At 43.8% G+C, this 19,222-nt stretch overlaps 1 protein-coding gene across 1 annotated transcript in view; it reads right to left on the minus strand.

The window, feature by feature from the left end:
- Positions 1-19,222, minus strand: part of LOC143815766 (uromodulin-like) — a 76,424-nt gene that overhangs the window by 27,580 nt on the left and 29,622 nt on the right. The window contains exons 3-5 of the mRNA XM_077295358.1: positions 14,290-14,472; positions 11,662-11,769; positions 11,340-11,554 (exon numbers count right to left, since the gene is read on the minus strand). Of these exons, the coding sequence (XP_077151473.1) occupies positions 11,340-11,554; positions 11,662-11,769; positions 14,290-14,472 (506 nt within the window). The remainder of the gene's footprint in view (positions 1-11,339; positions 11,555-11,661; positions 11,770-14,289; positions 14,473-19,222) is intronic.

Here is a 19,222-nt window from a genome sequence, read left to right on the forward strand (position 1 = left end):
GCCGACCCCACACAGGGGTCGGGTTTCATGAAACCCGACTTTGCCAAAAGTCGGCGACTTCTGAAAATTTCCCGTTTCGCTCAACCCTAGTGCTAACTTCACATAGGCTTGGGTTGCACAGACCCTCAATCTCTGCAGTTTGCAAAACAAAAATTGACACTCCCACAGTAAAACTGAAAGTTTAAGTGAGAATCGTGGACATAGGGACACGCCCAGAAAACTGGAGTGGAGGGAGGGATTCGCCCCACTACTGTGTATCCCTCCCAAGGGGGGATACAGATATGGATCCTCAGATCAAAATTCTGATCAAAATCTGCATGATACCTTCCGTAGGGATCTGGATTTGCTCTGGACAGGTGACCATGATTGCTTCAGCATCAGGAAACAGCAGGACTACCCAAGGTGGCAGAAGAGCCACTGACCAAACCAGAGTTGATCCTCTATGTGGATGGCTCCAGATTTGCAGATGATGAAGGAAGATTCCCATTGGGATGTGCAGTGACCAGCAATCAAGAGATCCTGTGGTCCACAAGTCTGCTGCCTAGTCTGTCAGCCCAGGAAGCAGAACTGATAGTGCTGACGAAGGCCTACCAGATGGCAGAAGACAAGACTGCGAAAATGTATACTGATTCGAGGTACTCGCATGGCATAGCACACGACTTTGGACCCATCTGGGCTGCAAGGGGCTTCATCACAGCAAGCGGAACAACCGTGAAGCATCATGGAGCCATTAAGGACCTGCTGAATGCACTTCAACTTCCAAAAGTAGTGGCAGTACTAAAAGTCAAAGCGCATGGAAAACTAAACACAGTAGAGGCACGAGGCAACAACATGGTGGATATGGCAGTCAAAGGAAGACAATATGGAGAAGTGGGAGAGGTTGTAGAGCCGGACGGCTACTACATGACGACTGAAGACAAGAAACCTGACCAGATGACGCCCTGGGATCTGCTCAAAAAGCTGCAAGAGCAAGCCCCAAAGGACAAGAAGGAATGTTGGAGGAGGAAGGGAGCAACACATGAAGAGGGAAGGGTATACGCAATGGACTACAAACCCTGTTTACCCCGAACCATGTACCCTATGGTGGTCCCGTGGGCACATGGGCCCACACACAGATCAAAGACACAGATGAATTATCTGATTGGCTCTTACTGGTTCGCTCCAGGGATCTCCACCCTAACAGCCAAGTTCACTAGCAGCTGTTTGACCTGCGCCAAATGCAACCCTGGAAGAATGGAGAAAGTTCCCACACATCATCTTGCCAGACCACTGTACCCCTTCCAGAGGGTCCAGATAGACCACATCCAAATGTCGCCAAGTGGAGGATTCGAATATGCCTTTGTGGTCTGTTGTGAACTCCGTTTTCAGGCTCCCTCTTGTGGTCACAGATGGTATTGTGTGACTTTGGTTTTTTGGCTCCCCCTGGTGGTTTGGTTTATTATCCTGCGGGTCTGGCTGGATCAGCTGCCTCGTTATTCACCAGGGAGGTTCCTATTTAGCTCTGCTTCACTTCCACTTGTTGCCGGCTGTCAATGTATTCAGTGCTATTCTGATTACTCCTGATTATCTCGTTTTCTGCCTCTTCAGGATAAGCTAAGTTCTGTTTGAATATTTTTTGCCCATCTGCCGGCAATATGATTTCTGTGTAAGATGAGTCTAGTCCAGCTTGCTAATATGTGATTTCTTGTTGCTGTAAGCTCTGGGGTACGGAGTTGCTTCCCCCGCGCCGTTAGTTGGTGCGGGGGCTCGAGCAATCTCTGCGTGGATATTTTGAATAGGGTTTTTTATTGACCGCACAGTTTCCTTCCTGTTTTCTGCTATCTAGTATTAGCGGGCCTCATTTGCTAAATCTGATTTCATCTCTGTGTTTGTGCTTTCCCCTTAACTCACCGTTAATATTTGTGGGGGGCTATTCTATATCTTTGGGGTCATTCCACTGAGGCAAGAGAGGACTTTCTTTCCCTCCAGGAATAGTCAGTTTCTCAGGCCGTGACGAGACGTCTAGGATTTTCAGGTAACGTTCCACGGCTACTTATAGTTGTTTGCGGATAGGATCAGGTTGCGGTCAATCTAGTTACCACCTCCACAGAGCTAGTCGTCTGTTCAGTTACTTAGCTAGTCCGTCCTGCGATCCTTGCCACTAGGCTCATAACAGTACAGCCGGCCAGTAAAGTGTTAATTGCATGGCAGAAGCAGGAGAAAAGAAGCTTGGAGAAATTTTTTATTTTTTTTTGCTGCCGTGTGTCTAGCTGCTGTGTGTCTGGCTTCTCTCCTCCTCTTAATCTTGGTGTGGCTCTGAGTTCAGCTGCTGATATGGATATCCAGAGTTTAGCCTCCAGTGTAGATCATCTTGCTGCAAGGGTACAAAGTATTCAGGATTTTGTTGTGCACAGTCCTATGTCAGAGCCTAGAATACCTATTCCGGAGTTGTTTTCTGGAGATAGATCTAGGTTTCTGAATTTTAAGAACAATTGCAAATTGTTTCTTTCTTTGAAACCTCGTTCCTCTGGGGATTCTGTTCAGCAAGTTAAGATTATTATTTCTTTCTTGCGTGGCGATCCTCAAGATTGGGCTTTCGCATTGGCTCCAGGGGATCCTGCATTGCTCAGTGTGGATGCGTTTTTTCTGGCCCTTGGATTGCTCTATGAGGAACCTAATCTTGAGAACCAGGCTGAAAAAGCGTTGTTGGCCCTCTCTCAGGGGCAAGATGATGCAGAGGTGTACTGCCAGAAATTTCGGAAATGGTCGGTGCTTACTCAATGGAATGAGTGTGCCCTGGCTGCAAATTTCAGAAAAGGTCTTTCTGAAGCCATTAAGAATGTCATGGTGGGGTTCCCTACGCCTGCAGGTCTGAATGAGTCAATGACTCTGGCCATTCAGATTGACCGGCGTTTGCGGGAGCGCAAACCTGCACATCATTTGGCGGTGTCTGCTGAACAGACACCTGAGTCTATGCAATGTGATAGAATTCTGACCAGAAGTGAACGGCAAAATTATAGACGGCAAAATGGGTTGTGCTTTTACTGTGGTGACTCAGCTCATGTTATCTCAGCATGCTCTAAGCGCACAAGAAAGATTGATAAATCTGTCACCATCGGTACTTTACAGCCTAAGTTTATTTTGTCTGTTACCCTGATTTGTTCCCTGTCATCTTACCCGGTTATGGCTTTTGTGGATTCAGGTGCTGCCCTGAGTCTGATGGATTTGTCATTTGCCAGGCGCTGTGGTTTTGTTTTGGAGCCTTTAAAATTCCCTATTCCACTAAGGGGAATTGATGCTACACCATTGGCTACGAATAAACCTCAGTACTGGACACAAGTGACCATGTGCATGACTCCTGTTCATCAGGAGGTGATTCGCTTTCTTGTATTGCATAATTTGCATGATGTGGTCGTGTTGGGCCTGCCATGGTTGCAGACTCATAATCCAGTCCTGGATTGGAAAGCAATGTCTGTGTCAAGTTGGGGTTGTCAGGGAATTCATGGCGACGCTCCTGTGGTGTCTATTGCTTCATCCACTCCTTCTGAGGTCCCTGCGTTTTTGTCGGATTACCAGGATGTATTTGATGAGCCCAAACTCAGTTCTCTACCTCCTCATAGGGATTGTGATTGTGCTATAAATTTGATTCCTGTTAGTAAGTTTCCTAAGGGACGACTTTTCAATTTGTCAGTGCCGGAGCATGCTGCTATGCGGAGTTATATAAAGGAGTCTTTGGAGAAAGGACTTATTCGCCCCTCCTCCTCCCCTCTTGGTGCGGGGTTCTTTTTTGTGGCTAGGAAGGATGGTTCCCTGAGACCTTGTGTTGATTATCGCCTTCTAAACAAAATCACGGTCAAATTTCAGTATCCTTTGCCATTGTTATCTGATCTGTTTGCTCGCATTAGGGGGTCTAGTTGGTTCACCAAGATAGATCTTCGTGGTGCGTATAACCTTGTGCGTATTAAGCAGGGTGATGAATGGAAAACTGCATTTAATACGCCCGAAGGCCATTTTGAGTACTTGGTGATGCCTTTTGGACTTTCTAACGCTCCTTCTGTCTTTCAGTCCTTTATGCACGACATCTTCCGTGAATATCTGGATAAATTTATGATTGTGTATCTGGATGATATTCTGGTTTTTTTGGATGATTGGGAGTCCCATGTTAAGCAGGTCAGGATGGTGTTTCAGGTCCTGCGTGCCAATGCTTTATTTGTGAAGGGCTCAAAATGTCTTTTTGGAGTCCAGAAGGTTTCTTTTTTGGGTTTCATTTTTTCTCCTTCTGCTATTGAGATGGACCCAGTCAAGGTTCAGGCTATTCATGACTGGACTCAGCCTACATCTGTTAAGAGTCTTCAGAAGTTCTTGGGTTTTGCTAATTTTTACCGTCGCTTCATCGCTAATTTTTCTGGTGTTGTTAAGCCATTGACGGATTTGACCAAGAAGGGTTCTGATGTTACTAATTGGTCTCCTGCGGCTGTGGAGGCCTTTCGGGAGCTGAAGCGCCGGTTTTCTTCGGCACCGGTCTTATGTCAGCCAGACGTCTCCCTTCCTTTCCAGGTCGAGGTTGATGCTTCTGAGAATGGAGCGGGGGCTGTTTTGTCGCAGAGAAGCTCTGATGGCTCTGTGATGAAGCCATGTGCTTTCTTTTCAAGAAAGTTTTCGCCTGCCGAGCGGAATTATGATGTTGGTAATCGGGAGTTGTTGGCTATGAAGTGGGCATTTGAGGAGTGGCGACATTGGCTCGAGGGAGCTAAGCATCGTGTGGTGGTCTTGACTGATCACAAGAATTTGATTTATCTCGAGTCGGCCAAGCGGCTGAATCCTAGACAGGCTCGTTGGTCATTGTTTTTCTCTCGTTTTGATTTCGTGGTCTCATACCTGCCTGGTTCGAAGAATGTGAAGGCTGATGCTCTTTCTAGGAGTTTTGTGCCTGACTCTCCTGGTGATTCAGAGCCAGCTGGTATCCTCAGAGAAGGGGTGATTTTGTCTGCCATCTCCCCAGATTTGCGACGAGTGCTGCAGGAGTTTCAGGCGGATAGACCTGACCGTTGTCCACCGGAGAGACTGTTTGTCCCGGATAGATGGACCAGCAGAGTTATTTCCGAGGTTCATTCTTCGGTGTTGGCAGGCCATCCTGGGATTTTTGGTACCAGAGATTTGGTGGCTAGGTCCTTCTGGTGGCCTTCCTTGTCACGGGATGTGCGTTCCTTTGTGCAGTCTTGTGGAATTTGTGCTCGGGCTAAGCCTTGTTGTTCTCGTGCCAGTGGCTTGTTGTTACCTTTGCCTGTCCCGAAGAGGCCTTGGACGCACATTTCCATGGATTTTATTTCAGATCTCCCTGTCTCTCAGAGAATGTCTGTCATTTGGGTGGTGTGTGATGGTCCATTTGGTGCCCTTGCCTAAGTTGCCTTCCTCCTCCGAGTTGGTTCCTCTGTTTTTTCAAAATGTGGTTCGTTTGCACGGGATCCCTGAAAATATTGTTTCCGACAGAGGATCCCAGTTTGTGTCTAGATTTTGGCGGACCTTTGTGCTAAGATGGGCATTAATTTGTCTTTTTCATCGGCCTTCCATCCTCAGATGAATGGCCAAACCGAGCGCACTAATCAGACTTTGGAAACCTATTTAAGATGTTTTGTTTCTGCTGATCAGGACGACTGGGTCCCTGACTTCGCGTTGGGGACTTGGTGTGGTTGTCTTCTTGCTTTTTTCCTATGAAGGTCTCCTCTCCTAAGTTTAAGCCTCGGTTTATCGGTCTTTATAAGATTTTGGAAGTCCTTAACCCTGTGTCATTTCGTTTGGACCTCCCGGCATTCATAATGTGTTCCATCGGTCGTTGTTGCGGAGGTATGTGGTGCCTGTGGTTCCTTCGGTTGAGCCTCCTGCCCCTGTGCTGGTTGAGGGAGAATTGGAATACGTGGTGGAGAAGATCTTGGATTCTCGTATTTCTAGACGGAGGCTTCAGTATTTGGTTAAGTGGAAAGGCTATGGTCAGGAGAATAATTCCTGGGTTGTCGCCTCTGATGTTCATGCGGCCGATTTGGTTCGTGCCTTCCATGTGGCTCACCCTGATCGCCCTGGGGGTTTTGATGAGGGTTCGGTGACCCCTCCTCAAGGGGGGGGTACTGTTGTGAACTCCGTTTTCAGGCTCCCTCTTGTGGTCACAGATGGTATTGTGTGACTTTGTTTTTTTGGCTCCCCCTGGTGGTTTTCGTTTATTATCCTGCGGGTCTGGCTGGATCAGCTGCCTCGTTATTCACCAGGGAGGTTCCTATTTAGCTCTGCTTCACTTCCACTTGTTGCCGGCTGTCAATGTATTCAGTGCTATTCTGATTATTCCTGATTATCTCGTTTTCTGCCTCTTCAGGATAAGCTAAGTTCTGTTTGAATATTTTTTGCTCATCTGCCGGCAATATGATTTCTGTGTAAGATGAGTCTAGTCCAGCTTGCTAATATGTGATTTCTTGTTGCTGTAAGCTCTGGGGTACGGAGTTGCTTCCCCCGCGCCGTTAGTTGGTGCGGGGGCTCGAGCAATCTCTGCGTGGATATTTTGAATAGGGTTTTTTATTGACCGCACAGTTTCCTTCCTATTTTCTGCTATCTAGTATTAGCGGGCCTCATTTGCTAAATCTGATTTCATCTCTGTGTTTGTGCTTTCCCCTTAACTCACCGTTAATATTTGTGGGGGGCTATTCTATATCTTTGGGGTCATTCCACTGAGGCAAGAGAGGACTTTCTTTCCCTCCAGGAATAGTCAGTTTCTCAGGCCGTGACGAGACGTCTAGGATTTTCAGGTAACGTTCCACGGCTACTTATAGTTGTTTGCGGATAGGATCAGGTTGCGGTCAATCTAGTTACCACCTCCCCAGAGCTAGTCGTCTGTTCAGTTACTTAGCTAGTCCGTCCTGCGATCCTTGCCACTAGGATCATAACAGTGGTCGTGGACGTGTTCTCAGGATGGCCAGAAGCTTTCCCAGTGGGGAACCAGTCAGCAAAGACTACTGCAAAGAAGCTACTCTCAGAGATGAGATAAGCAGATATGGGGTCCAAGAAGTGATAGAGAGTGACCAGGGACCCGCATTCACAGCAAATCTCACACGAGATATCTAGTCAGCAGTAGGGTCAGACTTAGGCCTACACACTCCCTACAATCCCCAGAGTAGCGAGAAAGTGGAAAGACTGAATGGGACACTTAAGAACAGGATATTGAAAGTTGCCCAAGAGACCTTCAAACCATGGCAGGAGACACTCACAATCACACTACTTAGTGTAAGGCCATGTGCACACGTTCAGTATTTTTAGCGTTTTTTTCGCGTTTTTTCGCTATAAAAATGTGATAAAAACGCAAAAAAAAAATGCTTACATATGCCTCCTATTATTTACAGTGTATTTCGCATTTCTTGTGCAAATGTTGCATTTTTTTCCGCGAAAAAATTGCATAGCGGAAAAAAAAGCAACATGTTCATTAAATTTGCGGAATTGCGGGGATTCCGCACACCTAGGAATGCATTGATCTACTTACTTTCCGCATGTGGCTATGCCCACCATGCGGGAAGTAAGCAGATCATGTGCGGTTGGTACCCAGGGTGGAGGAGAGGAGACTCTCCTCCACGGACTGGGCACCGTATAATTGGTAAAAAAAAGAATTAAAATAAAAAATAGTGATATACTCACCTTCGATGGCCTCGGAGTCTTCCCGCCTCTCAGTGGTGCATGCTGCCGCTTCCGTTCCTATAGATGGTGTGTGTGAAGGACCTGCGATGACGTCGCGGTCTTGTGATTGGTCGCGTGACCGCTCATGTGACCGCTCGCACACACCATCTATAGGATCGGACGCCGCTGAGGAGATCGGCTGTCTGCAGGTGAGTATAACAATTTTTTTAATTTTTTTATTAAACACTATGTTTGACAAGTGTGACCAACCTGTCAGTCAGTTTTCCAAGCGATGCTACAGATCGCTTGGAAAACTTTAGCATTCTGCAAGCTAATTTCACTTGCAAAATGCTAAAAAAACGCGAAAAAACGGGAAAAAAAACGCAAAAAAAAATGCGGATTTCTTGCAGAAAATTTCCGTTTTTCTTCAGGAAATTTCTGCAAGAAATCCTGACGTGTGCACATACCCTGAGGCACACTTCCAGAGGCCCAGAAAAGCTGACACCATATGAAATTTTGTTTGGGTCTAGTCCCAGGTTAGGGGTATCCTTTCCCTCAGCAGCTGACTATGCAATATGATACTTTGTCTGCTTATGTAATTAAATTCACCAAGAAACTTGCTAACATCCATTCTCAAGTTTTTTTCTTCATTGCCAGATCCAGATTCAGTGTCCGGTACGCACTCCTTGAAGCCAGGAGACTAGGTGTTTATAAGGAGAACACCACGCAATCCCAGATTTGATGGTCCTTTCCAAGTGCCGCTGATGACACCAACCTCTGTGAAGCTGGAGGAAAGAACCACTTGGATCCACTCATCGCATTACAAGAAAGCTCCCCTACCAGAGGATGACACCTAAGCCATAATGATGTTGTGGATGCCCTGCCTGACCGAATAGATTACCAACCTGATAAAGAATACACTACACATGCTATTGACTAAAAGACTGATTCCAACGAGCCCCCATTAGGGACAGATCTCCTGACCGCCCATTTGCAAAAAGTCTGTACAAAGTGGGGCGTAGGCGCTAGGCTTGCGTCAGTTCACCGGCAGCACAAAAGAGCTGCAGCACTTTGGGACAGGAGGCTAGGATTAGGGCAAGTGATATCTAAGGGGGGCTTGTCATAGAAATATATATCATGTAGATCTCACTTGCATGTATACTCCTCTATAATCATATATACTCATATATCCACAGCTAGTTTATAATCAATTGCTCAATTTGACCACATGAGCTAGGCCAGATGGTTCCTCTGTGCTTTCCAGATACCCGAAAAGCGGAACAGTGCCAGATGTATTAAGTGCTGATCAGATGTCTCAACTTTGTCCTAGATGCAGAGAGCTACATTTTAGTTGCTTAATCAGCATTCATATGTGCATTAATCACAATATTCCATATATATATATTTAGATAACCAATAACAGAGGAGCTAGACAATATGGTAATTAACTAACCACCCCTAACCACTCCTTTCTATATGCAATTATAAAACTATGTATGTACAACAATAAATCATCAGTATTGATGGAATGTTTTTCTGACACAATGGTGTACAGTCCATTGTTGATGAGCGCTCAAAATACTCAGTCTTATTGGGAACGGCCGCAGCACACACAGGGATAGATTTATCCAAACCAAATTTCCATAACACTACCAATCCTGCAAATCCCTCTAAAAATAAAAGCCCATGTTGGGTTTTCCTAAAATCTGACTTGGTTAACTGCTTTGACTAAATTCACACTCATTTTTACTCTGCCTTGTAATCACAGACGTTTCGCTGTAATCAAAATGCTCTCCAGCGGGTTTAATATGTCTCTATACACATCCTGGAGGACACAAACTGGCCCTCCTATATGGTTCGCCTCATTGCCTCACAGTGCTAACTTATTTAAAGCTATCCTGTTTGATGTGATTCATGCTGTACCATATCACATGCAGCAAATATCAGAGCTTGGCTATATGATTGCATCTATGTATATTTTTATTTGAAATGCTTTTGAATTTCAGAGAAAATATAGGGTAAAAAGCCAGCTGAGGACCATAGCTGGAGATGAGAGTGGTCCAGCGCCACCTTGGCCAGCTTTTCCCATAGGTGATTGACATGTCTCTTGCTATGGTTTGGTTAGCATGAATCAGGTGACAGGTTCCCTCTTAGAAGAGATGGCCTGACCATTGTACTGAATAGCTATTTTTGCAACTTAAGTAACCCCCATTTCCACATAGTTTGTAACCAGTGCTTTGACAATTCTTATTTCAGTTTTATTTAGTGGGCTACTTAGTAATGTTTAATTTTGTTTATACATTAATTCTTTGAAAAATGATATTAAGTGGGAACCAGACTTTTAACAAATTTCACATAACTTAATGGAACAGGCGAATGTAAGATACTTTGTAATATATCTGATCTGAAAAATCGGAATCAATGCCTATTTCTAAGACACTTTTTCCTCTCCCATTCTGAACTTGTCATCCACTTTGAGAAAACAGCTCAAATCCTTCAAGACAGACTGCTAGATCTTTGAGATGTCATATGACACAGCTTACTGAAATCTATGGAGAGGGGAGGTGGAGGAGGAATGAGGAGCAGAAAGAGGAGAGAAGCAGACGTAGATACAGAATTATCGTACACCTATAGATGGGAAAACTTGAAAGTATGGTTACTACAGAACTCCTTAACAGAATAACAAGCTAAAATACTTAGGTGTCATTAGAATCGGAATCCACGAAGTATCGTTTCACCTTGCGGAGAGTGACATGTTAAGCATGTCGAGATGACTTAAAGCCATAATGCACCTCTGGGAAATATGCAAATTGTCTCTTCAGAGAGAAAGAGGACTAGAACTCTAGTGCCACCTATTGGAAGTAGCAATCCTAACAGTCATGTCAATCCTTTAACAAGCCTTTTCACATGACTTAGGATAAAAGCCAAACAAGAATCTCAATTTGTAGAAACTGTGTTCGGGGTACTGCCCCTCGTCAGTGCGAAGTGGAGATCTAATTTGGCTGAGTGAGAGGCATCTGACCGGGATCCAAAAAGTATATTATCTCCTTGCGGAGAGTAACATGTTAAGCATGTCGAGATGAGGAGACTTAAAGCCGCAATGTGTAGGTGTCATTAGCAATGAGATGAAATGAAAAATGACATAATGGACGTGATAAACATACTGCAAATAATCATAGCTGGTTTTCACCCTTCTTTTTTACAGTTTTCAATTTGCAGGTCAGAAGGTATTTATACATAATCCCATCAGTATTTTTTTTCTTTAAAGAACATGATCATCAAACCCAAGTTCATCTAGAAACATAGAATCATAGAGGGTTAGAATTGGAGGGCACCTCCTGGATCATCGTGTCCAATCCCCATATTATAAAATACATTATAATTTAACGTTATAGACATCTTTTTCAGGCATTAAAGGGGTTGTACAGTACTGATATATTCTATTGTTGGAGGTCGGAAACTCATCACCCATACCACTCAGTAGAAATCTACACAAACCATCACCAATCTCATATTAGCTGTTCCATAGATAGGCCATCAATATATCAGAAAATGATCCTCTCTGGGATACAATTGTAGATGAATAAATGTTGTACAGGTATCTCACCAGATAATAGCACACTTTAAAAGATAAGGATTCCATTCCAAAACACGCATTTCAGTTAAATTTATATATAAACATATACTTGTGTATATGATTCCTGACTCACCGTCATTGTATTCCCACAGAGACCATCCTTTGTTTGTACAGTAAATGAGTACACGCGCTGCCCATTCAGTGTGTTCACCACAGCCCCTGTGCAGTTGTACTGGGACAGAGTTAGGGCAGATGGGTTATAGTGTAGGGTCTCCAACAAGTTCTTTCCCACTGACACCGTCATGTTTGCTCCTTTACAGTCTATCATAGTGCTCACATTATACACACCTGCAAAGATGAAATGTCACAAGGGTCAACTCATTCCCATCAATGTCTACCTGATCTTTTAACTTTTTTGTAAGTTGTGCAACAAATTAGCTCTTAAACCAACTTACTGAGGCCCAGATTTTGATAGTAGGTTGTATTAGCTACACAGGCTGCATAGTTATTTACATAGGTGCACTCTTCATCTGCAAAACAGGCTGGGGTGCAGTATGGCTCCTCTGTCAGGAAAACAAGAATATCTCAGATTAAAGTAAATATACAATTACAGTATGCAGGGTGGGCCATTTATATGGATACACCTAAATAAAAAGGGGAATCGTTGGTGATATCAACTTCCTGTTTGTGGCACATTAGTATATTGGAGGAGGAAAACTTTTCAAGATGGGTAGTGACCATGGTGGCCATTTTGAAGTCAGACATTTTGGATCCAAGTTTATTTTTTTCAATGGGATGAGGGTCATGTGACACATCAAACTTATTGAGTTTGATGTGTCACATGACCCTCTTCCCATTGAAAAAAATAAATTTGGATCCAAAATGTCTGACTTCAAAATGGCCTCCATGGTCACCACCCATTTTTAAAAGTTTCCCCCTCCCATATACTAATGTGCCACAAACAGGAAGTTGATATCATCAACCATTCCCATCTTATTTAGGTGTATCCATATAAATGGCCCACCCTGTATATCTCACACCCATACTGTAAAAGATCTTTTACATGTGTAGACTGGTCAGAGGTGCTTCCCATGATGACACAGGGGCAGCAGCTGAAGAAGTTATGGGAAGTGACATAACTACAGAGAGGTCACTATGAAGGTCAGGGATCTAGACTTTTAAAGGAGATTCCAAGAAGTCAGGGCTGAGTCAAAGTGACTGTAGACTCCTCATCCAGTCATACCACACTGATCTCTGAGAGGCTAGTCTCTACCACATCCTACCTCACCTTAGCTAGGGTGATTGCTCTGAGTCTTAAAAGACCTTTGTAGCCAACAAGATACTACCTCGCATGGATCCCACCCTTCCTCATTTACAGATGTAAGGGGGTCATAAAAACAGTCTTGTGCCCCAAACATGTCCCAGTTTAATGTTGTTAAACTGTGTATTTATTGTTGTATTTTTCATGCTGCATCTAGTGCTGCTATGGAAAGAGCAGTACCTCAGTTATGCCACTGAGTTATGGGGTACACTAGTGTATATAGTTATACAGGAGGAGCCAACCGTGGTTAAGATAGAGGGTTTTTCCCTATTACAGGGAGAAGGGCTACAGAGCCCGTACAAGGCGGACGGCTCTGCAACATTGGGAAGTGGAAATCCCAGCCATCCACGGCCCTGGAGCCAGAAGTACAGCAGCATTGGAACGCAGGTCGCTCTAAAATGTGGCAGCTTACTACTTGGGCAGATGCCCTCATGTCTGGAGTAAAACAGATAAGGGAACTTCTGAACGTAGTGAAGCTGAACAGGGAGGACGCTGCAGTAGTGGTCAAGATGGTACGACCCGGGTACCAGCTGAAGGACATTGGGAAGAGCACAGGGAAAGCGAAGGATGTGAACTATGCAGAACTCGGTGTTGATGCTGTAATGTTCTACGTTTAAAGTTGAAATTGGACTCTGCCTCTATGTGAAGAAGTGTCTCTGTGTTTAAGGGAGGCCTCTGAGAATCAGGCAAGTAAGACAGTGAGACTATGTATGTGATGCGGGTGGCCAGGTCATGCTAAAGCAGACACTTGTGCGGACCATGACTATGGCCCTGGCTGCCGCTCACACAGACATGCAACATGCATGTTACTAAATAATTGTAGAAAGTCCCCATAAACCAAACACATGTGTAGTTGCCCTATGGCAGATAGTAAAAAGAGGTGCGGTGTTTAAGGGATTATCCCAGTCTTTACTGCTAATAGGAGGTTTTTGGTTGGTTCCCCAGGTTGCAGTCTTCTCAGTAGTCACTGATGCGCAGAAGCTATAATGGAACTTGAGTGTAATCAGATGGTCAGTTTTTGGCAGGATATAAAACCAGGAAATACCTTGGAAACTACAATTCAAGGGGCAAGACAATAGGCAATAATAAAAAAGTCTAGTAAATGTACAGTTTATGGAAGGCTAAGGGGGATGACTAAACTGCAATGGATAATCAGCAATGGCTTCAAATTAATTGGTCGCCAACCAACCAGACTTTTAGACAGGTGACAGCAGCCAAGTTGCTGAGGTGGATATTAAACATACATTTTACTAAGTCAATTATGATGTACAATAAAAAATTATATTGTTGTACTATGTTAGCCCGAAAAATACATCCACATGTGTGTCCCTTAACTCAGATGTTGCCAAAAAACCTATGAGATGCTTTCTAAAACATAACATCATATGGGCAGTCCAGAATTGTTTAAAGGCATAGTAATCTTAGCGTATGCAAACTCTTGACCTTGCAGCAAGTAATAAAAATGCCTTAAAACATTCTCTCTCTCTCTCTCTCTCTCTCTCTCTCTCTCTCTCTCTCATTATTCTGGCATTTGGCAAATATTAATAATTATATAATAATTAATCCTAATTGACCTAAAATGGGGAAGGTTTATTCTGATTTCATGTCAGATATTGAGAAAAACATGTATATGTGTCTTTTTAATATAGTGTATGTAAACATCTGGTTTCAACTGTATATCGGTACACAACATACTATTCCCAAATAGTGCGTATAGTGAAGAAAAGAATGCATTTTTCTAGAAAATAAATAAATCTCTCACCTATACAGCAGGCCAAATCCGGATACCATGAGTGATTTGAGAGGCAGCAGCTAGAGGAGTTCATTGGACATGTATGGGGATCAGGAAGGCAAGATGACAAAGAAGTGGTACACTTGCAGCCCGAACTTACAGTACAGTTTCCACTGCATGTGGAACATAATGGTGGATCTCCATTTATACCACCTATCAGGAAAAATAACAGCAGTTTAGGAAAATAGTAAATTTATGAAGGTGTTAAATTTAAACCCATCTGAAAATACACTTTTGTATAATTTAAAGCAATAAAATCCTCTTCACTCTCTTGTTGTGCATTCGCCACCTTAGATTTCCCACTTATATTTTTTCTAAACACTTATTCTTCCCAGCTTATAAATTGACATTGTTGTTTCAACAAATGTTACATAAATGTATAGAACACAAGTTTAAACAACTTAATGATATATTTTATCAGAGAAATATCCTTCTTTCTCCACTTTCTCACCACTTCTTCTCCTCCCTGTGCATCCTGAATTCCTCATTCACTCTGGAATAAAACCAAGCTCATATCTATCTAAGCATACTGAAATTCTATGGGGAGGAAGGGGAGAAATAGTGAGAAGTAATCAGTACGGCGAGATATCAGATAGTCATAGACAAATTGAGTTTCAGTTTCTAGCAACTTTTATTTACTTCAGGGCTGGATTCACAGCCACACAGCTAACTACTACTGCATAATGTCTTCCATGCTGCTACAGGTGCTTTTATCCATATGTTACAGAGAAATAAAAAAAGGAATCCATCTCTATGAGGGTACTGTATAAAGCAACTAAAAATTAGAGACAGAGTCTGAAGAAGAGAAAATTGATTAAACTGCAGAATACAAGTAAAACAGTGTAATTTCGCATGACGGATTATTCTGAAACGTTACCTGAAATAAGAGACACTTTTTTAAAACTTCCTATATTGAAGATCACATAGCCAGCTTTTTGAAGAAAGCAGGAAATCTCAAAAGCAGCCTTGCTTAGGTAAATGAAACTTTGGATGAGGGGTTTGCTTGGCAGATACCGTATGTTGGAACTTTCAATTTTTCATCCTTAACTTCCATGAGCTATGATTCTTTTATTTGTATCAGTTCTTGTTTTTTGTGTTATGAAACTGTAATTTTTACCATTACAATTTGGGGTCAAAACAACTTTCTGATCTGTTTTTATTCATTTTTTTTGGTGGAGGCAAAGTGACCAAACATCAGTGATTTTGCCATTTCAATACTTACTACTTTAGCATTCCTCATATCTTTTTAGGATCACTTGATCGCATTTACCATACACTGCAATACTGTAATATTATGGTATATTGTGAAATAACATCTCATATGAACGCCCACCAAGAGCCTGGGCTTCTCAATTGTCCAAATGTGATATATGAGATTATGTTGCAGGGGTGGCCAATGGGAATTGGAAGAGGCACTTTTCCACATTAGCAGCCGCTTAAATGCAGCTGTCACAACTCACCAGGCCCGGATTGGTAATCTGCCCAGGCAGGCATATGCCCAGTGGGCCGGCGGCTCTGCATTCCAAAGTGGCCACCAGCCCTTTAAAACTTTTAACTCCTGTTTGTGCATGCTGCCTCGCGTGCACGTGGCAACAAGGCCGTGCGGCGGCCACAGCAGCCCTTACCACCATACATGAAAGCATCTGTGGTGGCCCTTATGATGACACGCGCACACTCGCACAGCTGCCCTTATGATGACGCACGCACTTCAGCTGCGCGCAGCTCTTGTAGTGATGCATGCATGGCGGCCTTTGTGTTGACATGCACACAGCGGCCCTTATAATGACGCGCGCACGGCAGCTGTGCGGCTCTTGTAGTGAGTGTACGGCGGCCGCGACATCCCTGATTGCGGGCAAGCAAGGTAGTGTGCGCATGCTTGTTTTATTCCAAAGATTCTTCCTGCTCACCATCAGCAGTAAAATTCGGGATCAGCTCCTCTGTGCTTCAGCTACTTATTAATTTCCCCCTCATCTGGTTAAGTCTCAAGATAAAAGTTTCCATGTATATACAATATATGTGATACTGCTAGTGGTGTATATATGTTATGTTTGTGATACTGTAGTAGCAGTGTAACCTATATAATGTATATACAGCAGTAGCAGTATCACCAATATATTGTATATAGAGCAGTCTGTATACAATATGTAGGTAATAATGCTGCTGATTTATATAATTGCAGTATAACCTACAGTACAGACCAAAAGTTTGGACACACCTTCTCATTTAAAGATTTTTCTGTATTTTCATGACTATGAAAATTGTCACACTGAAGGCATCAAAACTATGAATTAACACATGTGGAATTATAGACTTAACAAAAAAGTGTGAAACAACTGAAAATATGTCTTATATTCTAGGTTCTTCAAAGTAGCCACCTTTTGCTTTGATGACTGCTTTGCACACTCTTGGCATTGATGGGCTTTAAGAGGTAGTCACCGGGAATGGTCTTCCAACAATCTTGAAGGAGTTCCCAGAGATGCTTAGCACTTGTTGGCCCTTTTGCCTTCACTCTGCGGTCCAGCTCACCCCAAACCATCTTGATTGGGTTCAAGTCTGGTGACTGTGGAGGCCAGGTCATCACTCTCCTTCTTGGTCAAATAGCCCTTACACAGCCTGGAGGTGTGTTTGGGGTCATTGTCCTGTTGAAAAATAAATGATGGTCCAACTAAACGCAAACCGGATGGAATAGCATGCCACTGCAAGATGCTGTGGTAGCCATGCTTGTTCAGTATGCCTTCAATTTTGAATAAATCTCCAACAGTGTCACCAGCAAAGTACCCCCACACCATCACACCTCCTCCTCCATGCTTCACGGTGGGAACCAGGCATGAAGAGTTCATCTGTTCACCTTTTCTGCATCGCACAAAGACACGGTGGTTGGAACCAAAGATCTCAAATTTGTACTCATCAGACCAAAGTACAAATTTCCACTGGTCTAATGTCCATTCTTTGTGTTCTTTAGCCCAAACAAGTCTCTTCTGCTTGTTGCCTGTCCTTAGCAGTGATTTCCTAGCAGCTATTTTACCATGAAGGCCTGCTGCACAAAATCTCCTCTTAACAGTTGTTGTAGAGATGTGTCTGCTGCTAGAACTCTGCGTGGCATTGACCTGGTCTCTAATCTGAGCTGCTGTTAACCTGCGATTTCTGAGGCTGGTGACTCGGATAAACTTATCCTCAGAAGCAGAGGTGACTCTTGGTCTTCTTTTCCTGGGGCGGTCCTCATGTGAGCCAGTTTCCTTGTAGAGCTTGATGGTTTTTGCCACTGCACTTGGGGACACTTTCAAAGTTTGCCCAATTTTTCGGACTGACTGACCTTCATTTCTTAAAGTAATGAAGGACACTCGTTTTTCTTTACTTAGCTGCTTTTTGAGGTTATACTGCAACTGTTAGACATAGAATATATAGGTGATACTGCAATTATCTAAATTTGTAGCATTATTACCTACATATTGCATACAGACTGCTCTATATACAATATATAATGTATATAGAACAGTATCAGTATCACCTATATAATGTATATAAAGCAGTAGCAGTATCACCTACATAATGTATATAGAGCAGTCTGTATACATCATATAGGTGATACTGCAACTGTTATATATACAATATATAGGTGATACTGCAATTATATAATCAGTAGCAGTATCACCTACATATTGTATTGCAGCGCCCCAGGGTCCTGGTCATTGCAGTAATATAGTTCTCCTCTAGGGGGGAGTAATGTTACGTTTGGAGGCAATGAAAGACTGAAACTGAATCCAGGTATCAAAAAATATGCAACACATTTCGCACTCCAGGCCACCAGGGGAATCTATGCTCCTATTTATTAGGGCACTTCTCACACTTAGGTAAAATGGTTGCCTGGGGAGGAAGTTAGGTAGTTGCTGGCTGAGCTTCGCTCAGGTAGTTGGTCCCTGACAGGGGTGGGATGCTGTCAGAGGCCGAGACAGAAGGACACGGAGCTGTGCCTGCCCTGAGTGTGGCAGCTTCTAGAAAGAGACACTGAAGGAGAACTGTATTGTAGAGAGGGTGAAGAAGTCATAGCAAAGGAGTAGATATCACAGGAGTTCTGCCCTACACAGGCTGCCTCCTTCTGAGGTGCAGGATCCCGGCAGCCGAAACACCGAGGGAGCAACGATCCTTTATGCCTTGCTCCAGAGACCGGCAGGACAGCTAATTTCATGTTACCTGTCCACCCCTACACCCAGGAGGCAAGGTGGCACCCCTTAGAGGCTGGGGCATGATAGAGTCCCTGTAAAATGCCTCAAGCCACCGGTCATACGGGTTTGTCCTATCCATCCGGGGGACAGAGAGAGAGACAACATCTGTATCATCTACAACAGTTGTGAGGACCTTATGAAAAGCTTAGCAGTAAGGTACTACAACACCACGGCGCTAGAGGAAGGCTACTGATTTCCACCTGGATAAGGGGACTCTGGAATTGCCTCTAAACCGGCTGGACTCTGCCTGCCCTGTGGTCTGTGCTCTGGACTGTGGATGCTGAAACCTTCAGTAAAAGGTAAAGAGGCTGCAACCTTGTGTCCTCTTTCTTCACTGCGCCTCTCACCATTCACCATCTATACTCTGGGAAGCCCTGGGGACATACTTCATCTGTGGGAAGGTATACCATCTAGCTGCCATAACATCACCCCAGTGGACCCCTTAAAGCAGTGTCGGTCACCCTGACCGAGTACCACAGGTGGCGTTACGAACATTTCCCCTTTAAAGACCTTTCCCTTTTACACAGACCTCCTGAGGGTCACGGACCGGATCAGCCACCGTGACATCCCCCTTGAGAACCGAAGGACCCGGTACTAAGTACCCCACTGCCCATGGGGTGATCCAGTATAAAGACTGCTCTATATACAATATATAGGTGAAACTGCTACTTCTGTTTATC

Source organism: Ranitomeya variabilis, chromosome 3 (assembly GCF_051348905.1).
Source record: "Ranitomeya variabilis isolate aRanVar5 chromosome 3, aRanVar5.hap1, whole genome shotgun sequence".
NCBI lineage: Eukaryota > Metazoa > Chordata > Amphibia > Anura > Dendrobatidae > Ranitomeya > Ranitomeya variabilis.